The sequence below is a fragment of the Sebastes fasciatus genome, chromosome 9 (genome assembly GCF_043250625.1).
Source record: "Sebastes fasciatus isolate fSebFas1 chromosome 9, fSebFas1.pri, whole genome shotgun sequence".
In the NCBI taxonomy this organism is placed as follows: domain Eukaryota; kingdom Metazoa; phylum Chordata; class Actinopteri; order Perciformes; family Sebastidae; genus Sebastes; species Sebastes fasciatus.
This window is the reverse complement of record NC_133803.1, coordinates 7,158,076-7,174,931: the sequence shown is the minus strand read 5'-3', so window position 1 is coordinate 7,174,931 and position 16,856 is coordinate 7,158,076. Positions and strand designations below refer to the sequence as shown.

Genomic DNA, 16,856 nt, shown 5'->3' with positions numbered 1-16,856 from the left:
TGCCATTCGCATAAAACTCGCGGGCCGAGGGCGCCTGGTTAGCTCAGTTGGTAGAGCGGGCGCCCATGTAACAAGACTTGGTCCTGACCGCGGCGGCCCGGGTTCGAATCCGGCCTGTGGCCCTTTCCGCATCCACTCTCTCTCTCCCCCCTTTCCAAGACTCTATCCACTGTCCTGTCAATAAAAATGAAAAAATGCCCCCAAAAAAAACTTTATAAAAAACTTTATAAAAAAAAAAAAAATTTGCGGGCCGCACTAACATTAAACTTTCATATCAAGGTGGGGGCCACAAAATATCGTCTTGCGGGCCGCAATTGGCCCGCGGGCCGCGAGTTTGAGACCCCTGACTTAAAGTGTATTACACCTTTTAACATTGTTTGTGAACCATACTCAAATTGACCCCTTTTTACTGTTACATGTGTGTACATGTGTTTTATGTCGTATAAGTTGTGTAACTAGTGTACATATATATCTACATATATAGGCCTGTCTGATGTAATGTTTGTATAACTACATGTTATGATAAGGTTTATCTATGTTGTGTAATTGGATAATTCATTTTAATTCAGTTGATCAGGTTTTATTCAGTGGTTTATATCATAAAGTTGTTTGGTACCGTTCTGCAGCGAATGAAGCCCAGATGTCAACTAGGAAAGTATTAATTATGTGAAATGAATTAATTAGTATCAGTCCTGCAGAAGAAGTTTAACTGAAAGGATAAATATAAAAAAACATGGGAGGAGTGCTGTTTCCCTCCAACTGAACGCTGCACCTCTTCCTCAGATGATAAGAAGAAGAAGTCAACACAGTCTCTGTGTCTTCTGCTCTACTCCTTGCTCCCTGCCTATGTTGCTCTGCTCTACATGTATGCCTCTCTGACTCTGATGCCTCCCCCTTCTCTGGTCCACCGGCCTGTGGAAGGGAGGGAAAGAGGGCCGCTCGCCCATCCTGAGGTCCGGATGCCCACCGCGGGCCCAACACCTCACAACATGCTGAGATCGGCATCCAGCCGACCTGAAAAAATAACCTGAAAAGGCCTCTTCTACACCTTCTAACATGGAGATGGAGATGGAGGAAAACAATTCATGCAAAATCGCACAGAGGGAACATGTCCGCCGACAACATCCAGCAATGTCGGAGAGATGGAGGCGGACAGAGACGACTGAAACGGAGTCGCCCCGTTGGATCCAACAGATCCAGAATGCCGAGGTCCAGACAGAACCTGTTACCACTCCTGGTAACCAGCACAACCTCCCAACATCAGAAACATCAGGTAACATAAATACATTTTCAGATGTGAAAGAGTTTGATGACTAGGCTACTAAACAAATTTTGTGTCAATTAATAAATAATGTTTGTTTAAGAAATTGGTCGTTAATTTCAGATTTAAGAAAAACTGAGAAATTCATCACTAACCGTTAACCCTAAATTAGGCTCATCCCTAAATTTAGAATATGAAACTGCTTCACAATCTTCCCTGGTGCTTCTTAAACTCTCAACTGCTGAACGGTGCATTAATACCTAAAACTAGATTTAATTGATGCGCCTAAACGTCAAGCAACAAATTTAATGAAGAGATATCAGTCACTGAATTGACCTGGTCACATTTGTTTTGTTTCTATTCATAAATGTTTCGTTGTATTCACTGTATTTCTTCATTCATCCTTTATCATTGTATTCATTTTTCCTTTTGTTTTATCATTAACTTATTTTCTGTTAGTAGTTTAGTCACGTAGTTAAATATACATTTAATTTATAAAGAACTTGGTTATTTGATATGTGTATATATAAAACAACTCCAATCACTGTACATTATGCCCAAGAACTCCATAGCATCCCTGAGATTATGAGATTCAATTGATTAATATCACATTTTGGGGGGTTTCCAAAATAAGGTAAATTTAATAATTTAATTGAATATAAGGTTGCATTCTGATATTAAAACTAATTGTGTATGACAGCTGAAGCTGATTGCCGTCACTCTCCTTCACCTTTTGAAACAATTCAGGAGTTTATGATTAATAATTTTGAGTTATTTATTATAGCACCAAAAAGAGACTATGTGAGCCTTGAGTTGAGAATCATTTATTACAGATGTGTTCTCATTATTGTTTTTATCTGCTTCAGATGATTCGGTTCCATGAAGCAAATTCAACATTGTTCAAGCTCAGTTACTATGGCAACTGATGCTAGGAAACTAACCCGGTACTGGGCAGGCTAACTGTCAGGCTAAGAGTTCCTGTAACACTGACCTGACGGGAAAGCAATGATTTTGCCTCTGATGCCGTATTATTTGACTTTATTTACCACTATCAGTCCAAAGATTAAAGTTTATAGAAAATCAATCACATTTATATACTGTACTTCAGTAGTCTGGGTTATGACAAATTGGTCATAATATAATATATATATATATAAACTGGGGGAAAAAAGTTCGGAAACTTGTGTTTGGTGGATTATTTTTCTGTTGTTACATTGCTAATTGGCATTGAATTTACATGGTTAGAAAGCCTGTTTATTTACCTTCACAATGATGTCCAACTTGTAAGGATCATGCATTTGTGGGATGAGCAGCACAGCTGATTATGTGGGGAGCGCACAAGAAGAATTTGCCAAAATGCTCTGCCAATGGTAAACAGTGTATTCTCCTGTTGGTATTGACTCTTGTTTTGAGTTGTTTGGTGGATTGGATGATTGAACTCTCTATCAGTAACAAGGAACAAACAAGACATATTGGCTATTTTACACTTTATTCATTTAATACACCTTCAGGAGCCTCAGTAGGGTGGAAGATCCATACGCAGCCACAACAGCCTGGCACCTCCTCCTCATGCTGGTCACCAACCTGGTCACACGTTGCTGTGGGATGGCGTTCCATTCCTCAACCCGGATTCATTGCAGGTCAGCCAGCGTGGTTGTGTTGGTCACTCTAACACGTACAGCACGCCCAAGCTGATCCCACAAGTGTTCAATTGGGTTGAGGTCTAGACTCTTGGCAGGCCGTTCCATTCTCTCTACTCCCACATTGTGGAGGTGGTCTGTGATAACCCTGGCTCTGTGGAGTCGATCGTTGTCATCTTGGAGGATGAAGTTAGATCTCAGATTGTGGAGATATGGGATCGCCACTGGCTGCAGAATCTCATCCCGATATCTCACTGCATTGAGATGGACCTCAATGATGACGAGCCTTGTTTTACCAGTAAGGGAGATGCCGCCCCACCCCATGACACTGCCCCCACCAAAAGCTGTTACTCCATCGGTGCAACAATCAGCATAGCGTTCTCCGCGTCGTCTCCATACTTTGACTCTGCCATCCAACTTTTGCAGACAGAACCTGGACTCATCACTGAACATGACATTCCCCCACATGTTCAGGTTCCATTGTCTGTGTTGTCGACACCAGCGCAAACGGGCCTGACGGTGAAGGGCAGTCATTGCAGGCATCCTGGTAGCCGTATGAGAATACACTGTTTACCATTGGCAGAGCATTTTGGCAAATTTTTCTTGGGTGCTACCCACATAATCAGCTGCGCTGCTCATCCCACAAATTCATGATCCTTACAAGTTGGACATCATTGCGAAGGTAAATAAACAGGCTTTCCAACGATGTAAAATACAATGCCAATTAGCATTGTAACAACAGAGAAATAATCCACCAAACACAAGTTTCTGAACTTTCTTTTCCCAGTATATATATATATATATATATATATATATATAAATGTTTCATTATATATATTTATATATATATATATAAATTTGTCATAATAAATATAAATATAAATAAATAAATAAAATATTTATAAATACAAATAAAAAATGTATGTATCATAATATAATAAAAGATATATAAATTGGTCATAATATATAAATTTATCATAATATAATATATATATATATATATATATATAAATTGGTCATAATATAATAAATATATATATAAATTGATCATGATATATCATTGGATGAACCTGGGACATCGTGAATCACTGCTGAACCCTCTGGAGGTGTCTAGGGCCTCTCAGCAAAACACAGAGGAAAGAGGGCACGCACTTGATAACCCAGAAAATGCCATCGCTCACTTGACCACGCTACTGAGTCTAAGCAACTTAAGGGATACCAACAACTAGTCCTATAGAACAGATTTACCACAAACATTCAACATCAACACATCTGGAGATATGTGGATTTTTCCTTCATTCATCCTTTTTCATTCTATTCCCTTTTTCCTTTTGTTTGATCATTTATTCACTTATTTTCTGTCAGTAGTTTAGACATGTAGTTACTTAAATAAACATTTAATTTATAAAGAACTTGGTTATTTGATGTGTGTATATATAACAACTCCAATCACTGTACCTTGTGCCCAAGAACTCTGTAGTATCCCTGGGGATGAGATTCATTTGATTAATATCACATTGTGAGGTTTTCCCTGTTTTTCCCAAATTGGGTGGCGTCCTAAATTGAATAATTTAATTGAATATAAGGTTGATTCTGATACTTAAATTATTTGTGTATGACAGCTGAAGCTGAGTGCCAACGCTCTCCCTCACCTTTTCTTTTAACAATTCAGGGGTTTTTGATTCATAATTTTGAGTTATTAATTATAGATACATATTTGGATAATGTACTGTACTACGAAGAGAGTTTAATATACCCAGGGTATCTTCTCGTTATCTGGCTTAACTAACCCTAACAAACGAGATCCCGCTAAGCGGTCCTACGATGGTGGTTATCAACTGGGTAAATCAACCCACGGTTTCTCAATCTGACTATGAGCGCGTTCACATAAACGGGACGGGGTTTGCAGCATCTGACTAATCACAAACATGGACAAGTGTACTGTCAGCAGAGCGGCACATTTTACAAACCAAGAGCAAATTTTAATATTAGACAAATACAAAGAAGTTAGACACATAATACAGACTAAAATTAACACAGTTGAAGCTGCCAAATGCAGGAAGGACAGCTGACGGAAGAAAAAATTACTGATGTGTGAATGCGTAAATTAATAGACTTATTAATTGAACTGAGTACTCAAAAATCAGATATGGTCTTAAATGGGGCAGTGATGTATAAATAGTTTTAAGAAGTGTAATGGATGAATGAATTACACTTCATTATGCCCTTTAGCATTTTTATTTCAGCCTTCTTTGAGCTGCATCCCCAGTGAACCTGGGACGCCGTGAATCACTGCTGAACTCTGGAGGTTTCGTGGGCCTATCAGCAAAACACAGAGGAAAGAGGGCACGCACTTGATAACCCAGAAGATGCCATCGCTCACTTGACCACGCTACTGAGTCGAGGCAGCAGGCCTATGGGTGTGCAACTTAAGGGATACCAACAACTAGTCCTATAAAACAGATTTACCACAAACATTCAACATCAACACATCTGGAGATACGTGGTTTCCACTGGACAGGAAGGGGATGAAAAACTGTCATCTGTTAAGTAACTAAAGCTGTCAGATAAATGTAGTGTAAAAAGTACAATATTTCCCTCTGAGATGTAATGGAGGAGAAGTAGGAGGTAGCAGGAAATGGAAATAATCAAGTAAAGTACCTTCTGAATATAATAACGTTGATTAATAAAATCCTCTGTGAATCGTTGTTTCCCTCCTGACCTCCAGGTGGAGATTTTCTGTCACTTTAAAGTGAAAAACCAGACCGGAAGTAGGGCAAACCGGAAGTGTAGTTGTTTCGTAGTGACCTCGGGCTGGTGGCGGGATAGTTGTTGCGTTAGCTGACGAGCATATTTGATCCGTTTCGAGGCGGCAGAGCTCCAGGTGAACCCGCACACACTCAGGTGAACACTTTAATAATGTTTCTTTGAGCCGGAAATCAAAGTGAATTTAGCGTTAGCACGCTGGGCTAGCTGCGATGCTAACAGCTAGTTAGCCTGTTAGCTTCGGCCTGCTGCTGTGTGGCTAACTGCTAGCGTTAGCCTTAGCTCTCTGTAATGTGTGCTCCTGTTATCTGATTGAACTTCCGGTTCCTTTGTGTTTTAGTCCAGTTTGAGAGGAGTTTCTCAGTTTGTCTCAGTGGACCATGTTATCAGCACTACGTGGATGAGAGTAAAACCAGAGGAGACAGCAGGACCTGAATATCTGTGTGCTTTGATTTGTAGTGAGTCCAGGACAACAGAGTCCAGCAGTCAGAGTGGAGACCTGCTGGATCTCAGAGACCAGGACCAGGAGCCCGTTTCAGAAAGCAGCTTTAACAAACTCTGAGATGGAAAAGTTTTCAGATCCAGAACAGCTGATCAGAGTTTGTTCAATCAAATGTGAGGATGAAACCAGCCTTCATCAATGGAGCTCTGATACTACGATTCACCATGGCAACAGGTAAATAAGAGGCAGAGCCTCCATCTGAATCCAGTCCACTAGAGATATTAATGCATGGATATGCTGACTGTGCACATTTCTCTTTAAAAAAGTGTCAATAACACAATAAAGCTGAATTCAGTGTTGTCCTTTAATTCATCTTTTAGCAGACTGACATCTCCTAATGGATGATAAAGTGGTGAATGTGACGGTGTAGTAGACTGTAGCCTACATTACATTTAAATAGATTTATTCAGCTTTAATGTGACGGGACAAAACACAGGAGCAGCCACTGAAGATGAAAAATATGAAATATATCCATTAGAGACATGACTGTAAGCTAAAATAGAAAATAGCAGCGAGCATGTCTCCAAATCTTGTACAGCATCGGATGCCAGGTAGTGGTAAGAATAGAAGACACAAATCACCGGCACTCACAGATAAAGAGTCTTTTTTGGTTTATTCTGGGCAACCAAACAAAGCGTTTCATCTATAAGCCGTCATCAGTGTGATCACTCAAGACGTAATGCCAGTTTAAATATTTTAGGTGAGACAGACACCAATCAGGAAAAGGACTACATGATTACATAATAGGAATCATCTGTGGATGCACCGCCAGGACACATCCTCTAACAACAACAGAGGCGTGGCCAAAACAGTCAGAGACAACCAGCAATGCAATGAAAGAAATATATATATATATCTTGAAAAGCCCACATGGCAAAAGCCACTCCATAAAAATAGAATGGTGACACACTCATCAATAACACATAATTGAAATACAGTTTCTATAGCCTCTATTAAGGAAAGACACAAATAAATCGATGCTTACAAACTGTACAATATAACCTCATGAATGCTCAGTGGCTCGTGGGCTGAAGATACCTACCACTAACAAAGAGCACAGAACAAAATCCAAAAATAGAAGGAATCAATTGCATGTTAAGTAGAATTAAGAGCTACATGACCCCGTAAGACAGTAAAAACTCTTAAAATCTAAATCTCCAAAGTGTACAGTGAAAATGCCATAGAAAATGTATAAAGATATCATAGAAAATGTATAAAGATATCATAGGAAATGTAGTGGAAAAATGTGTTAAGATATCAAAAAAGATATTTGTATAGAAAAATATATGCTAAGATGTCATAGAAAAATGTCATTAAGAAATACACCAATATATCATCGGAAAGTTAAATAGAAAAATATCATCAAAGAATGTCCTGAGATGTCATGAAAAAAAAATAAAAGGATATAATTGAAAAATATGTAATGTCAGATAAATACATTACAATAATAAATCCAACTACATAATCCATATGAAATATATATATATATAGAGACTATAAGAAGCAATTTAACAGCAGTTCTTCATTCAAACCCTTGGGGCTTTCAGTTTGTAATGTATGAATCCAATGTGCTTCTCTCTGTAGTAGGAGTCTGTCCCTATCACCACCCCTTTTCAGAGGATGTACCAATTCTATGCCTTGACATTTTAGGGAACACACATAATGGCCCGCAGAGTTGAAGTGTCTGGCCACAGGGGATTTGTCATCTTTATTCCTTATATTACTCTTATGTTCAGAAATCCTAGTTTTTAACTCACGTTTAGTTTTGCCTATATATGCTAACCCAGGACATTTCAAGAGATAGACCACGTATTTGGTTCTGCAAGAGATCCTGTTCTTGATATAAAACTGTTTACCAGTGTGGAGATGTAAAAAAAAAACATCTCCTCTAATCATAGCGCTACACTGGGCACAGCTCAAACATGGGAAATTCCCACCTGGTAGGTTAGACAGGAAATGTTGAGGAGGTTCATAACAATCCGCCCTGACTAAGGTGTCCCTAAGATTTCTGGCACGCTTATTAGCAAGTCTTTAAACGAATGGCCTATTAGAGGGTCACTGGATAGAAATTGCCAGTGTTTGTGAACACACCTCTTGATCTCATTGGATAATGGTGAAAAATTGGTAGCCAACTCAAGTTTTGAGTCCCTCATAGGTGGAGATTTAGGGGCTAATAAATTCTTTCTGTCTCTGTTCACCACTTCATCCAAACTGTTCATGATGACATGGTCATCATAGCCTCTATCTCTGAAACGATTACACATATAACTGGCTTGATCTGAAAAATCTTCATCACTGCTACAGATTCTTTTGGCTCTTAAAAGTTGAATGTATGGAAGACCTTTCTTTAAACCTGGAGGATGGTAACTACTGAAGTGTAAAATTGTATTTCTGTCAGTTTGTTTTCTATAGACACTAGTATGGAGATGTTCTGTTTTCTTTACAAGTACATCAAGGAATGACACAGAATCTCTGCTGAACTTTAGTGACAATTTTATAGTTTGCATCCTGGAATTTAGATGTGCGCTGAAAGCCTCCAGTTCGTCTACATTACCAGAGAATATGAAGAAGATATCATCTATGTAGCGAAAACAACATTTCAACAGAGAGAGAAAAGAGTTATGATAAACACAATCATCCTCAAATTTTCACATAAATAAATTGACATAATTCGGGGAACATGCATTGCCCATACTAACTCCTTGACACTGCAAGTAAAAATAATTTTCAAATGTAAAATAATTCTTGTTAAGTACCCGCTGGGTAAGTTCTACCAAAAGACCAGTAGGGGGAGTTTGATTCTCTTTCAAGTTTAAAAAGTGATTAGTGCTTTTAGACCCTCTGTGTGAGGAACATTAGTATAAAGGTTTGTAATGTCCATAGTACATAATAAATCTGTCTCCTGACGATCCTGAATACAAGAAATTTTGTTTAGGAAGTCAGTGGTGTCTTTGAGGTAAGAACATGACTGTAAGCTCACAGTCTGATCCAGTAATAATGTGTTTGGTGATTTAAAGGTTAAATCGAGTAGATTTTAAAAAGCAGACATCTATTTGGATCTTGGCTCAACAGCATTCAGTGACTTTATTTCAGCTACTTCAACAAATGGCGTCAATTTAAACACAGTCGGTGAAATGCTGTTAAAACCCGTTCAGACTATAAGCAGCCTATTTTAAAAAAAACTCTCTTTCTAACTCCATTCTGCAGCTGCACCACCATCCTGCTCACCCAGAGATATTAACAGATAATCTACAATATTAGAGGAATTATGTTCCATCAGTGGGACCAGTCACATCATTATTCATTGATCCTACGTGTCTGAGCTTCATACTAATCTTTACTGTTGAAACTGAGATTGCACATTATGAGCAATAAACATTTTAGTGGAACTGCTCTAACAGACTGACAGCTGTCTGCGTTCAGAGTTACAGTGTTATAAAAGAGATACGGACTGAATGAATGAGGAAATAAAACACTAATCACACTTTCTGAAACAGAGACCAGGACCAGGAGCACTACAAGAGTGAAATGGAGGAGGACCAGCAGAGCCCGGACCAGCAGAGTAACAAGGTCCCCAGAAGACCAGCAGCAGGCTCGTCCTCTGATACCACCGGTGTTCGGGTCAGTGTTCATGACTTCATGGCTTCATAACGACACTAAAGACACAAGGAAGAGTCAATAACTGGATAAATTACTGTTTAAATGACAGAAAACTGATGTTTTTACCCACAATAATTCGCCCCTCTGATGTGAACCGGGCATGTGAATCTCTGGTATAAACTAATATTCATCTGTTTTATATATGTTTGCTTCTGTTTAAGTATTCTCTTCATTCTCTCCATTTCTCTCTCCTAATATTATTATTATTATTATTATTATTATTATTATTATTATTATTATTATTAATAATATTAATAATAATAATAATAAAGTTTATAGAGATGATACTCTGACGTTCCATTCAAGGCGGAATATAGCGAGCAGCGCTACAGACAGAAACACTGAAATAAAGAGTCGTTGCTGTGGAAATGATACACCGTCTCATCTAGTTGCATTGGTGTAAACTGGCAGGTTTTCTAATGTTGCAGACCACATTGTTTTGTAAGTAGTTACAAGTTTCAACTCGTCTTGTCATGAATCTTTGGTGTAAAGTTCAAACGCCCCCCAACAACACCTCAACGCTCCCCTTACAAAAATATTGCTTCCAGCGCCCCCCGATGTCCTCTGAACGTCCTCTGGGGGGGCGGTACCACCCCCGTTGAGAAACACTGCTCTATATGCAAGCAGCAGCACCGCTGATAAAATACGACCGCCGCTGCTGAATGTTTTATATGAGAGGTAGGGATGGGCGATATGGCAAAAATATCACATCACACTTTTTTCAGGCAGGAACACGATCCACGATCTTTTCACGTTTTTTTTTTCATGCTGGTTTTAAAGAAAATTTTGCAAGTTACTGACCATTACAACCAAACTAATTTCCCCATTTAAAAAAAATACAGCCGTATAAGCTAATAAAACATAAGGAAAAAGAATAACAGATCATTAAGGCCAAACTGATTTTAATCAACTGCAATTCTGCAAAGTATGAACTCACCAAGAATTTTGACTTGGTTTAGACATTTGCATAAATCCCATCCCAAAATGAACATTGGTTTCAAAAGGTAAACAACAACACTCAAGTAAAGTGCACTCTTGCTACATCACATTAAAGGAACTGAATTTGGAATTGTAAATCAGGTAGCTCATTAGACACAGATCCACAGGTGGAATATAGACAGACATGATATTTACTACTGTCAGCTCTCTGGGCAGAGAGAAGGGTCGACACATGATAGAGGCTCTAAATCAGGGGAACAGTGACTGTTAGTGATTCGGCTGTTTGTACACCAGCCATGATGCACATAAATACAGAGTCCGTCCCCTGTTGCTCTTACTGTACCAGTCTTTGATTCGGTCCAGGCGGTGGACTGTGCGGCCTGCTAGCTGCACAGCAGCGTCGGGTATCAGCAGGTGAAGCCAGGTCTCCGTTATTAACATCACGCAGCAGTCCCTGACGGACTTGTTAGCTGCCTTCGGTAGCTCCAATTCGTACATTTTGTGAACGATGGATCTGGCGTTAGAGAGAAAGATGCTTGGTAGCGGTGATTTGTGTGGATGCTTCTTTAGCCTAGCCAGCAGCACCGCCCGGCATCCCCGTTTCTGCTTCCTCTCTCTACGCCGCCTATATTGCTTCTCGGAGCCGATAACAATCCACATAGACCCCAGTGATCCGAACATGTCCGCCGGTATGTTGCGCGCCCTTTGAAAGTTCATTGTAACGGCGGTACTGTGCTGTAATCCGACATTGATTAAGTCTTGACGACTACACACATACTTTGCCTGACAAAACTCGACAAGCAAATCCAGCATTCACACAAATAAGCATCAAACTAGGAAGCGAAGAGCCGCTGCACTGACGCAGGCCACCAGCTTGAAACTACCAGCAACTGGTAGAATGTACACTGTAGCACGGTTCTACGATCTCGCTGTAAAGGCAGATCATAGAGACATTTTAATCGTTCATGATCTAATATCATATCGCACAGCCCTAATGAGAGGAGAGGATAGAAACTAATGTTATATTATTTTGCGCTAGACGCTTCATATCCAGGTCAATTCACACACCTGTGAGTAGAGCATATAAACAAGAATCTTTGCACATATCTGATGTCAGCACAAAGATTATCACAACAAGCACCGGGTAGATGTCAACAATGAAGCAAGCAATGCTGATCACGGATTCAGGATTATCATTTGCTGAAGGGAAAACAGTCATTCAACTTCACCTGAGTGTCACGCAGCAAATTATAGGGATATTACTCAACAGGGAATATTTGGAGCTTGGGCAGCGAGCGTGATCGCCGTAACCGGAGCAGCGCATAAACTCTCGGTTGGTAGGCAGCACGGACTCGTGTCATTAAAGCAGCACATTTCCTCTGTCATCAGAGGCTTCCGCCAGATGTTTTTGTATCAAACAAAATGTGTCATGATGAGTCCACAAGTGCTGTTTTTACGCCTTGTGTGGACGGTGCCCACACGCCTCTGTACTATGGAGGACCACAAAAGTCACCTAAATAGTAATAGGGCATTAAGTAAGAGCATTTAATTGATTATTAACTTATTGTACAATAAAAATAAGTATTAACAAATGTGTTTACAAATTAATTTATTAATCTAAGAATAAATGGACAAAATTACAAAGTATTTCATTATTTGAAATTTTAATGGGCAATAAAAAGAGGAGAAAAAAAAACAGTCAATAAGTACATCATTTAAAAATACATTAATAAATTCATAAATAAATAATGGAATTTAAAATTCTATTTGAAAATGCAGTTTAAAAAGAGAAATAACTGGATTTACAAATTGAATTAAGAATACTGGTTTTAATCAGGCATTTAAAAGGGCAACGTCTTTTCCCATTTGCATTAGCTTTTCCTTAATGTTTTTACTAAATGTATTAGCTATTGGATTTGAGTCATTTAGCTTCTCCATTTAGCTTTTCCGTGACCCTCACGGTCCTCCACGAATTAAAATGAGCTAAATTGATGCAAATTCGCCACGTCGGATGGAGCAGGCTCTCTGATTGGCTGATCGGTTAGTTTCTCTTTCAATGGCGCTGGGTCTTAAGTGGTGGATACACTACCAACGTCAAGAGCGCGTGGCAGCTGCGTGTTGTTTTTTATTTCGGCGTCCATGTTAACAGGTTAGAGTGGCCACACTGCCCGCATGAGATGTGCGTGTCGCGTGTCTGTCAGACACGCGTCTATTTTATAGAATAGAGGGCTCGCCTACTTTTCACGCGAGCCGCGCGCGTCTCAGCTGCGTGTTACAGCAGCAACAGACATGGAAGCTGATCTATTGACAGTATATTATCATCGTAACAGCAAGATTACTACAGTTTACATGTCTAGACATCTGTAGAATATGTCACAGACAGTGATGGTGATCTATTGACAGTATATTAACTTCATACCAGCAAGACTTTACTACAGTTTTGATGTCTATCTGTAGAATATGTTACGGAGATAAAAAAAAAGTAAAGACTTATTTTTAAATCAACACTTCCTGCTTTCATTTCAAGGAAGTGAAACCTTTCTGTCTAAAATAAATATAAATTATATTTATCATGAAGTTAAATGGCCATTAAAAGGCAAACTCTATGCAGAAAGAAATGGCTAACAGCAGCAGCAGAAACATAGCCGACACGCAGCCAGTGTGAACACCAGACGCGTGCATCACGCGTGCATCACGCAGCCACCACGCGACGCAGCCGCCAAGCGCTCCTGACATTGGTAGTGTGCCCACCACTTATGCATCAGACTCACACGGCAGTGGGAAGGAGAGGAATGGATGCAGATCTCTCTTTGAATCCCGCACAGAGAGATAACGAGACGTTTTGGTGTTTCTTTGAAAACTCTCCATCAGAGTATCATGGCTACGGCCATCCACAGTATTGCACAGCTGCGGTCAGTCGCGCTATCTCAACGTTTGCTTTGTAAGGTAAAGCTTGTGGGCTCCGTCAGACTGATGGTGCATTCAGGTGCACCACATAAACTCTGAAAACGTTTCTTCTTTTTCCCTTTGTTGAAATACATACATTTGTAACCCCAGATCCTCCTGTCATGACTTTCATGCTGTCTTGAATGAATCTTGGGTTTTCTCATAATATTGTTATGATTTTAGGATATAATCATTAAAAGTGCTGTATTGACAAGAACAAGAACATAATGACAAATGTACAGTATGTATTTCAACAAAGGGAAAAAGAAGAAACTTTTAAATTCCATTATTTATTCATGAAGTCATTAATGTATTTTTAAATGATGATAAACACATTTATTAATACCTATTTTTATTGTACAATTAGTTATTAATCAATTAAATGCTCTTTTACCATTTACATGACTCGTGATCCTCCATAGTTCACTACCTGTTCAGGTTCACTGTTCACTACCTGCTCAGGTACTCTGTTCACTAACTGAACATAGTGGAGTATTTAGCAGTTTCAGGGACAGATATTTCCCTCAGTAGTTGGTAGAGACCAAAAACAACTAAAAGAGAGCACTGTACTGGTTAAGTCAAGACATATAACTATAGAATAGAAAAAATACAATAAGGACATAAAAAAGACTTAAAATATTTGTAATATATCTGTTTTGAAATGAAAGAGCTTAACAGTTTTGTTCATGAATGAGCAGAGTCAACAACAACACTCAATCTTACATTTCCCATAATGGGGAGGTTGACTGATAATTAAGAAATGTTAAGGGGTCGTCCGTGCTGATCGATCAAATGTCTACAGAGGGACATGGCCTTGCAGTTGGTTGTCACAGGTGGTAGTGCATTAGTCAGACTGGAAGATTGTGGGTTATGTTCCACTGACAACTGCTAAATGTTCTTTATGGTTCTAGATAGGTAGCTCCACCATGGCATTTCACTGACTCTCTCTCTCTCTCTCTCTCTGTCTGTATGTCTGTTTCTATAGAAACGGAGAGGAAGAAAGGGACTGACTAATCAGAGAATTCACACTGGAGAGGAACTACACAGTTGTGATGAATGTGGGAAAACTTTCACTTCGGGGAGTAACCTCAAAGTCCACCAACGCATTCACACTGGACAGAAGCCTTACAGCTGTGATGAATGTGGGGCAGCTTTCCTACACCAGAGTCACCTAAAAACACATCAACGCATTCACACTGGAGAGAAACCCTACAGCTGTGATGAATGTGGGGCAGCTTTCACTGTATCAGTTAACCTAAAGAGACATCAACGCATTCACACGGGAGAGAAACCCTACAGCTGTGATGAATGTGGGGCTGCTTTCACTATTTCAGCTAACCTAAAAAGACATCAACGCATTCACACGGGAGAGAAACCCTACAGCTGTGATGAATGTGGGGCTGCTTTCACACGATCATGTGAACTAAAGACCCATCAACGCATTCATACTGGAGAGAAACCCTACAGCTGTGATAAATGTGGGGCAGCTTTCACTCGACCAGGTCACCTGAAAACACATCAACTCATTCACACTGGAGAGAAACCCTACAGCTGTGATGAATGTGGGGCAGCGTTCACTCGATCAGTTTTCCTGAAAAGGCATCAACGCGTTCACACTGGAGTGAAACCGTACTGGTGTGACCAATGTGGGAAAAAATTTTCTCTGGATAGTACCCTTAAAACTCACCAACGTATTCACACTGGAGAGAAACCGTACTGGTGTGACCAATGCGGTAAAACGTTTTCTCAGAGTAGTTGCTTTAAAGCTCACCAACGTATTCACACTGGAGAGAAACCGTACTCGTGTGAACAATGTGATAAAACTTTTTCTCATGTTAGTAACCTTAAATCCCACAGTCACGTTCACACAGGAGAGAAGCCGTACTGGTGTGACCATTGTGGTAAAACTTTTTCTCAGGGTAGTAACCTTAAATCCCACAGACGCATTCACACTGGAGAGAAACCGTACTGGTGTGACCAATGTGATAAAACTTTTTCCCAGGGTCATTCCCTTAAAGCTCATCAACGCGTTCACACTGCATCGTTGTGAACATTTTTCAGAGCCTAGCTAGCTGTCTCCTCCTGCCTCCTCCCCATGCCCTGATAGCTGTGTTGTTATATTCTCAGCTTCTCTCCACATTGAAGGCTTACCAACAGTAAATTCATGTCCTAAACAGAATGTATGTTTTCGTGGCTATGACTACATACTTGGACCACCAGAAATTTCCCAATGGGACTCCGTTATGAGGGTGAACTGTCAGAACATCTGGAAGAGTCTTCCAATCACAAGGAGGAGAACCAACTACAAATCTTTAAAAATCTTAAAGGAAAATTCAGGTTTATTTCAACTTTATGTATTTCCCATAAATGTAACCGTTGTGACTCTATGGGTCACGCTAACTTTGCACTCAGCATCTCTGTTATAGAGATTCAGGGAACCAAGGACTAGTGTAGAACATTGATATCAGGGACAGCTGCTCGAGCCTCCTATAACTTTCTAAATTAACTGACTCTGTCAGATTCAGTAACAACAAGTTAGCATGACCAATAGAGTCACAATGGACACATTTATGGGAAATACATCAGGTATAAATAAAGCTGAAGTTTCCTTTGAGATATATGCTGGTACACCCTAATGACAGGACATTCACCTTCGACATCAGAGACCATCTTTGAACAGAGACACCTGTTATCATGTGACTGCTGGACTAGCGTCGGAATAACAGGTATTTTTTTATTGATTCATCCTTCAATTAGTCAAATACTCTAATGACTTATTTATTATTCTAAAGATTTTTAAAAAAATCCTAATATAACAATTATTTACCCAAAGTAATTATCACAACCGTGTCTGATTAATATTTCAATATTGTATTCATTCATGTTCTCTTAAAAACAAACAAATGTAACAAGATAATACTCTCTATACTCTCTCTATTTGTCAGATGCCCGTTCAGAAAAATACTGGACCTCAAATTCAGAAGGATTGCTGTGACACATAGATTAATTTAATGACTGTATGTCACAGTGACCCTTTCCCTGAACTGGAGAATCCGTTTTACTGAAGTATTTGACTTCATACTTAAAATGGTTATGACATGGATTAATTTAATCACTGGACTAATGAGATCATCACTGGCAA

At 39.5% G+C, this 16,856-nt stretch overlaps 1 protein-coding gene across 1 annotated transcript; it reads left to right on the top strand.

Moving 5' to 3' along the window:
• Positions 1-229: 229 nt before the first annotated feature.
• LOC141773724 (uncharacterized) lies at positions 230-16,489 on the top strand. Its single transcript, XM_074645700.1, has 5 exons — positions 230-1,273; positions 5,630-5,805; positions 6,127-6,343; positions 9,667-9,790; positions 14,700-16,489. The coding sequence occupies exons 3-5, from the start codon at positions 6,231-6,233 to the stop codon at positions 15,762-15,764; spliced, it is 1,302 nt and encodes a 433-aa protein (XP_074501801.1). The 5' UTR covers positions 230-1,273; positions 5,630-5,805; positions 6,127-6,230; the 3' UTR covers positions 15,765-16,489.
• The last annotated feature ends 367 nt before the right edge of the window (positions 16,490-16,856 follow it).

Coding starts and splice junctions, on each gene's coding strand:
- LOC141773724 (XM_074645700.1), top strand. CDS start 6,231: ATGGAAAAGTTTTCAGATCCAGAACAGCTGATCAGAGTTTGTTCAATC. Junction 6,344..9,666: donor ACGATTCACCATGGCAACAG/GTAAATAAGAGG, acceptor TTTCTGAAACAG/AGACCAGGACCAGGAGCACT. Junction 9,791..14,699: donor CTGATACCACCGGTGTTCGG/GTCAGTGTTCAT, acceptor CTGTTTCTATAG/AAACGGAGAGGAAGAAAGGG.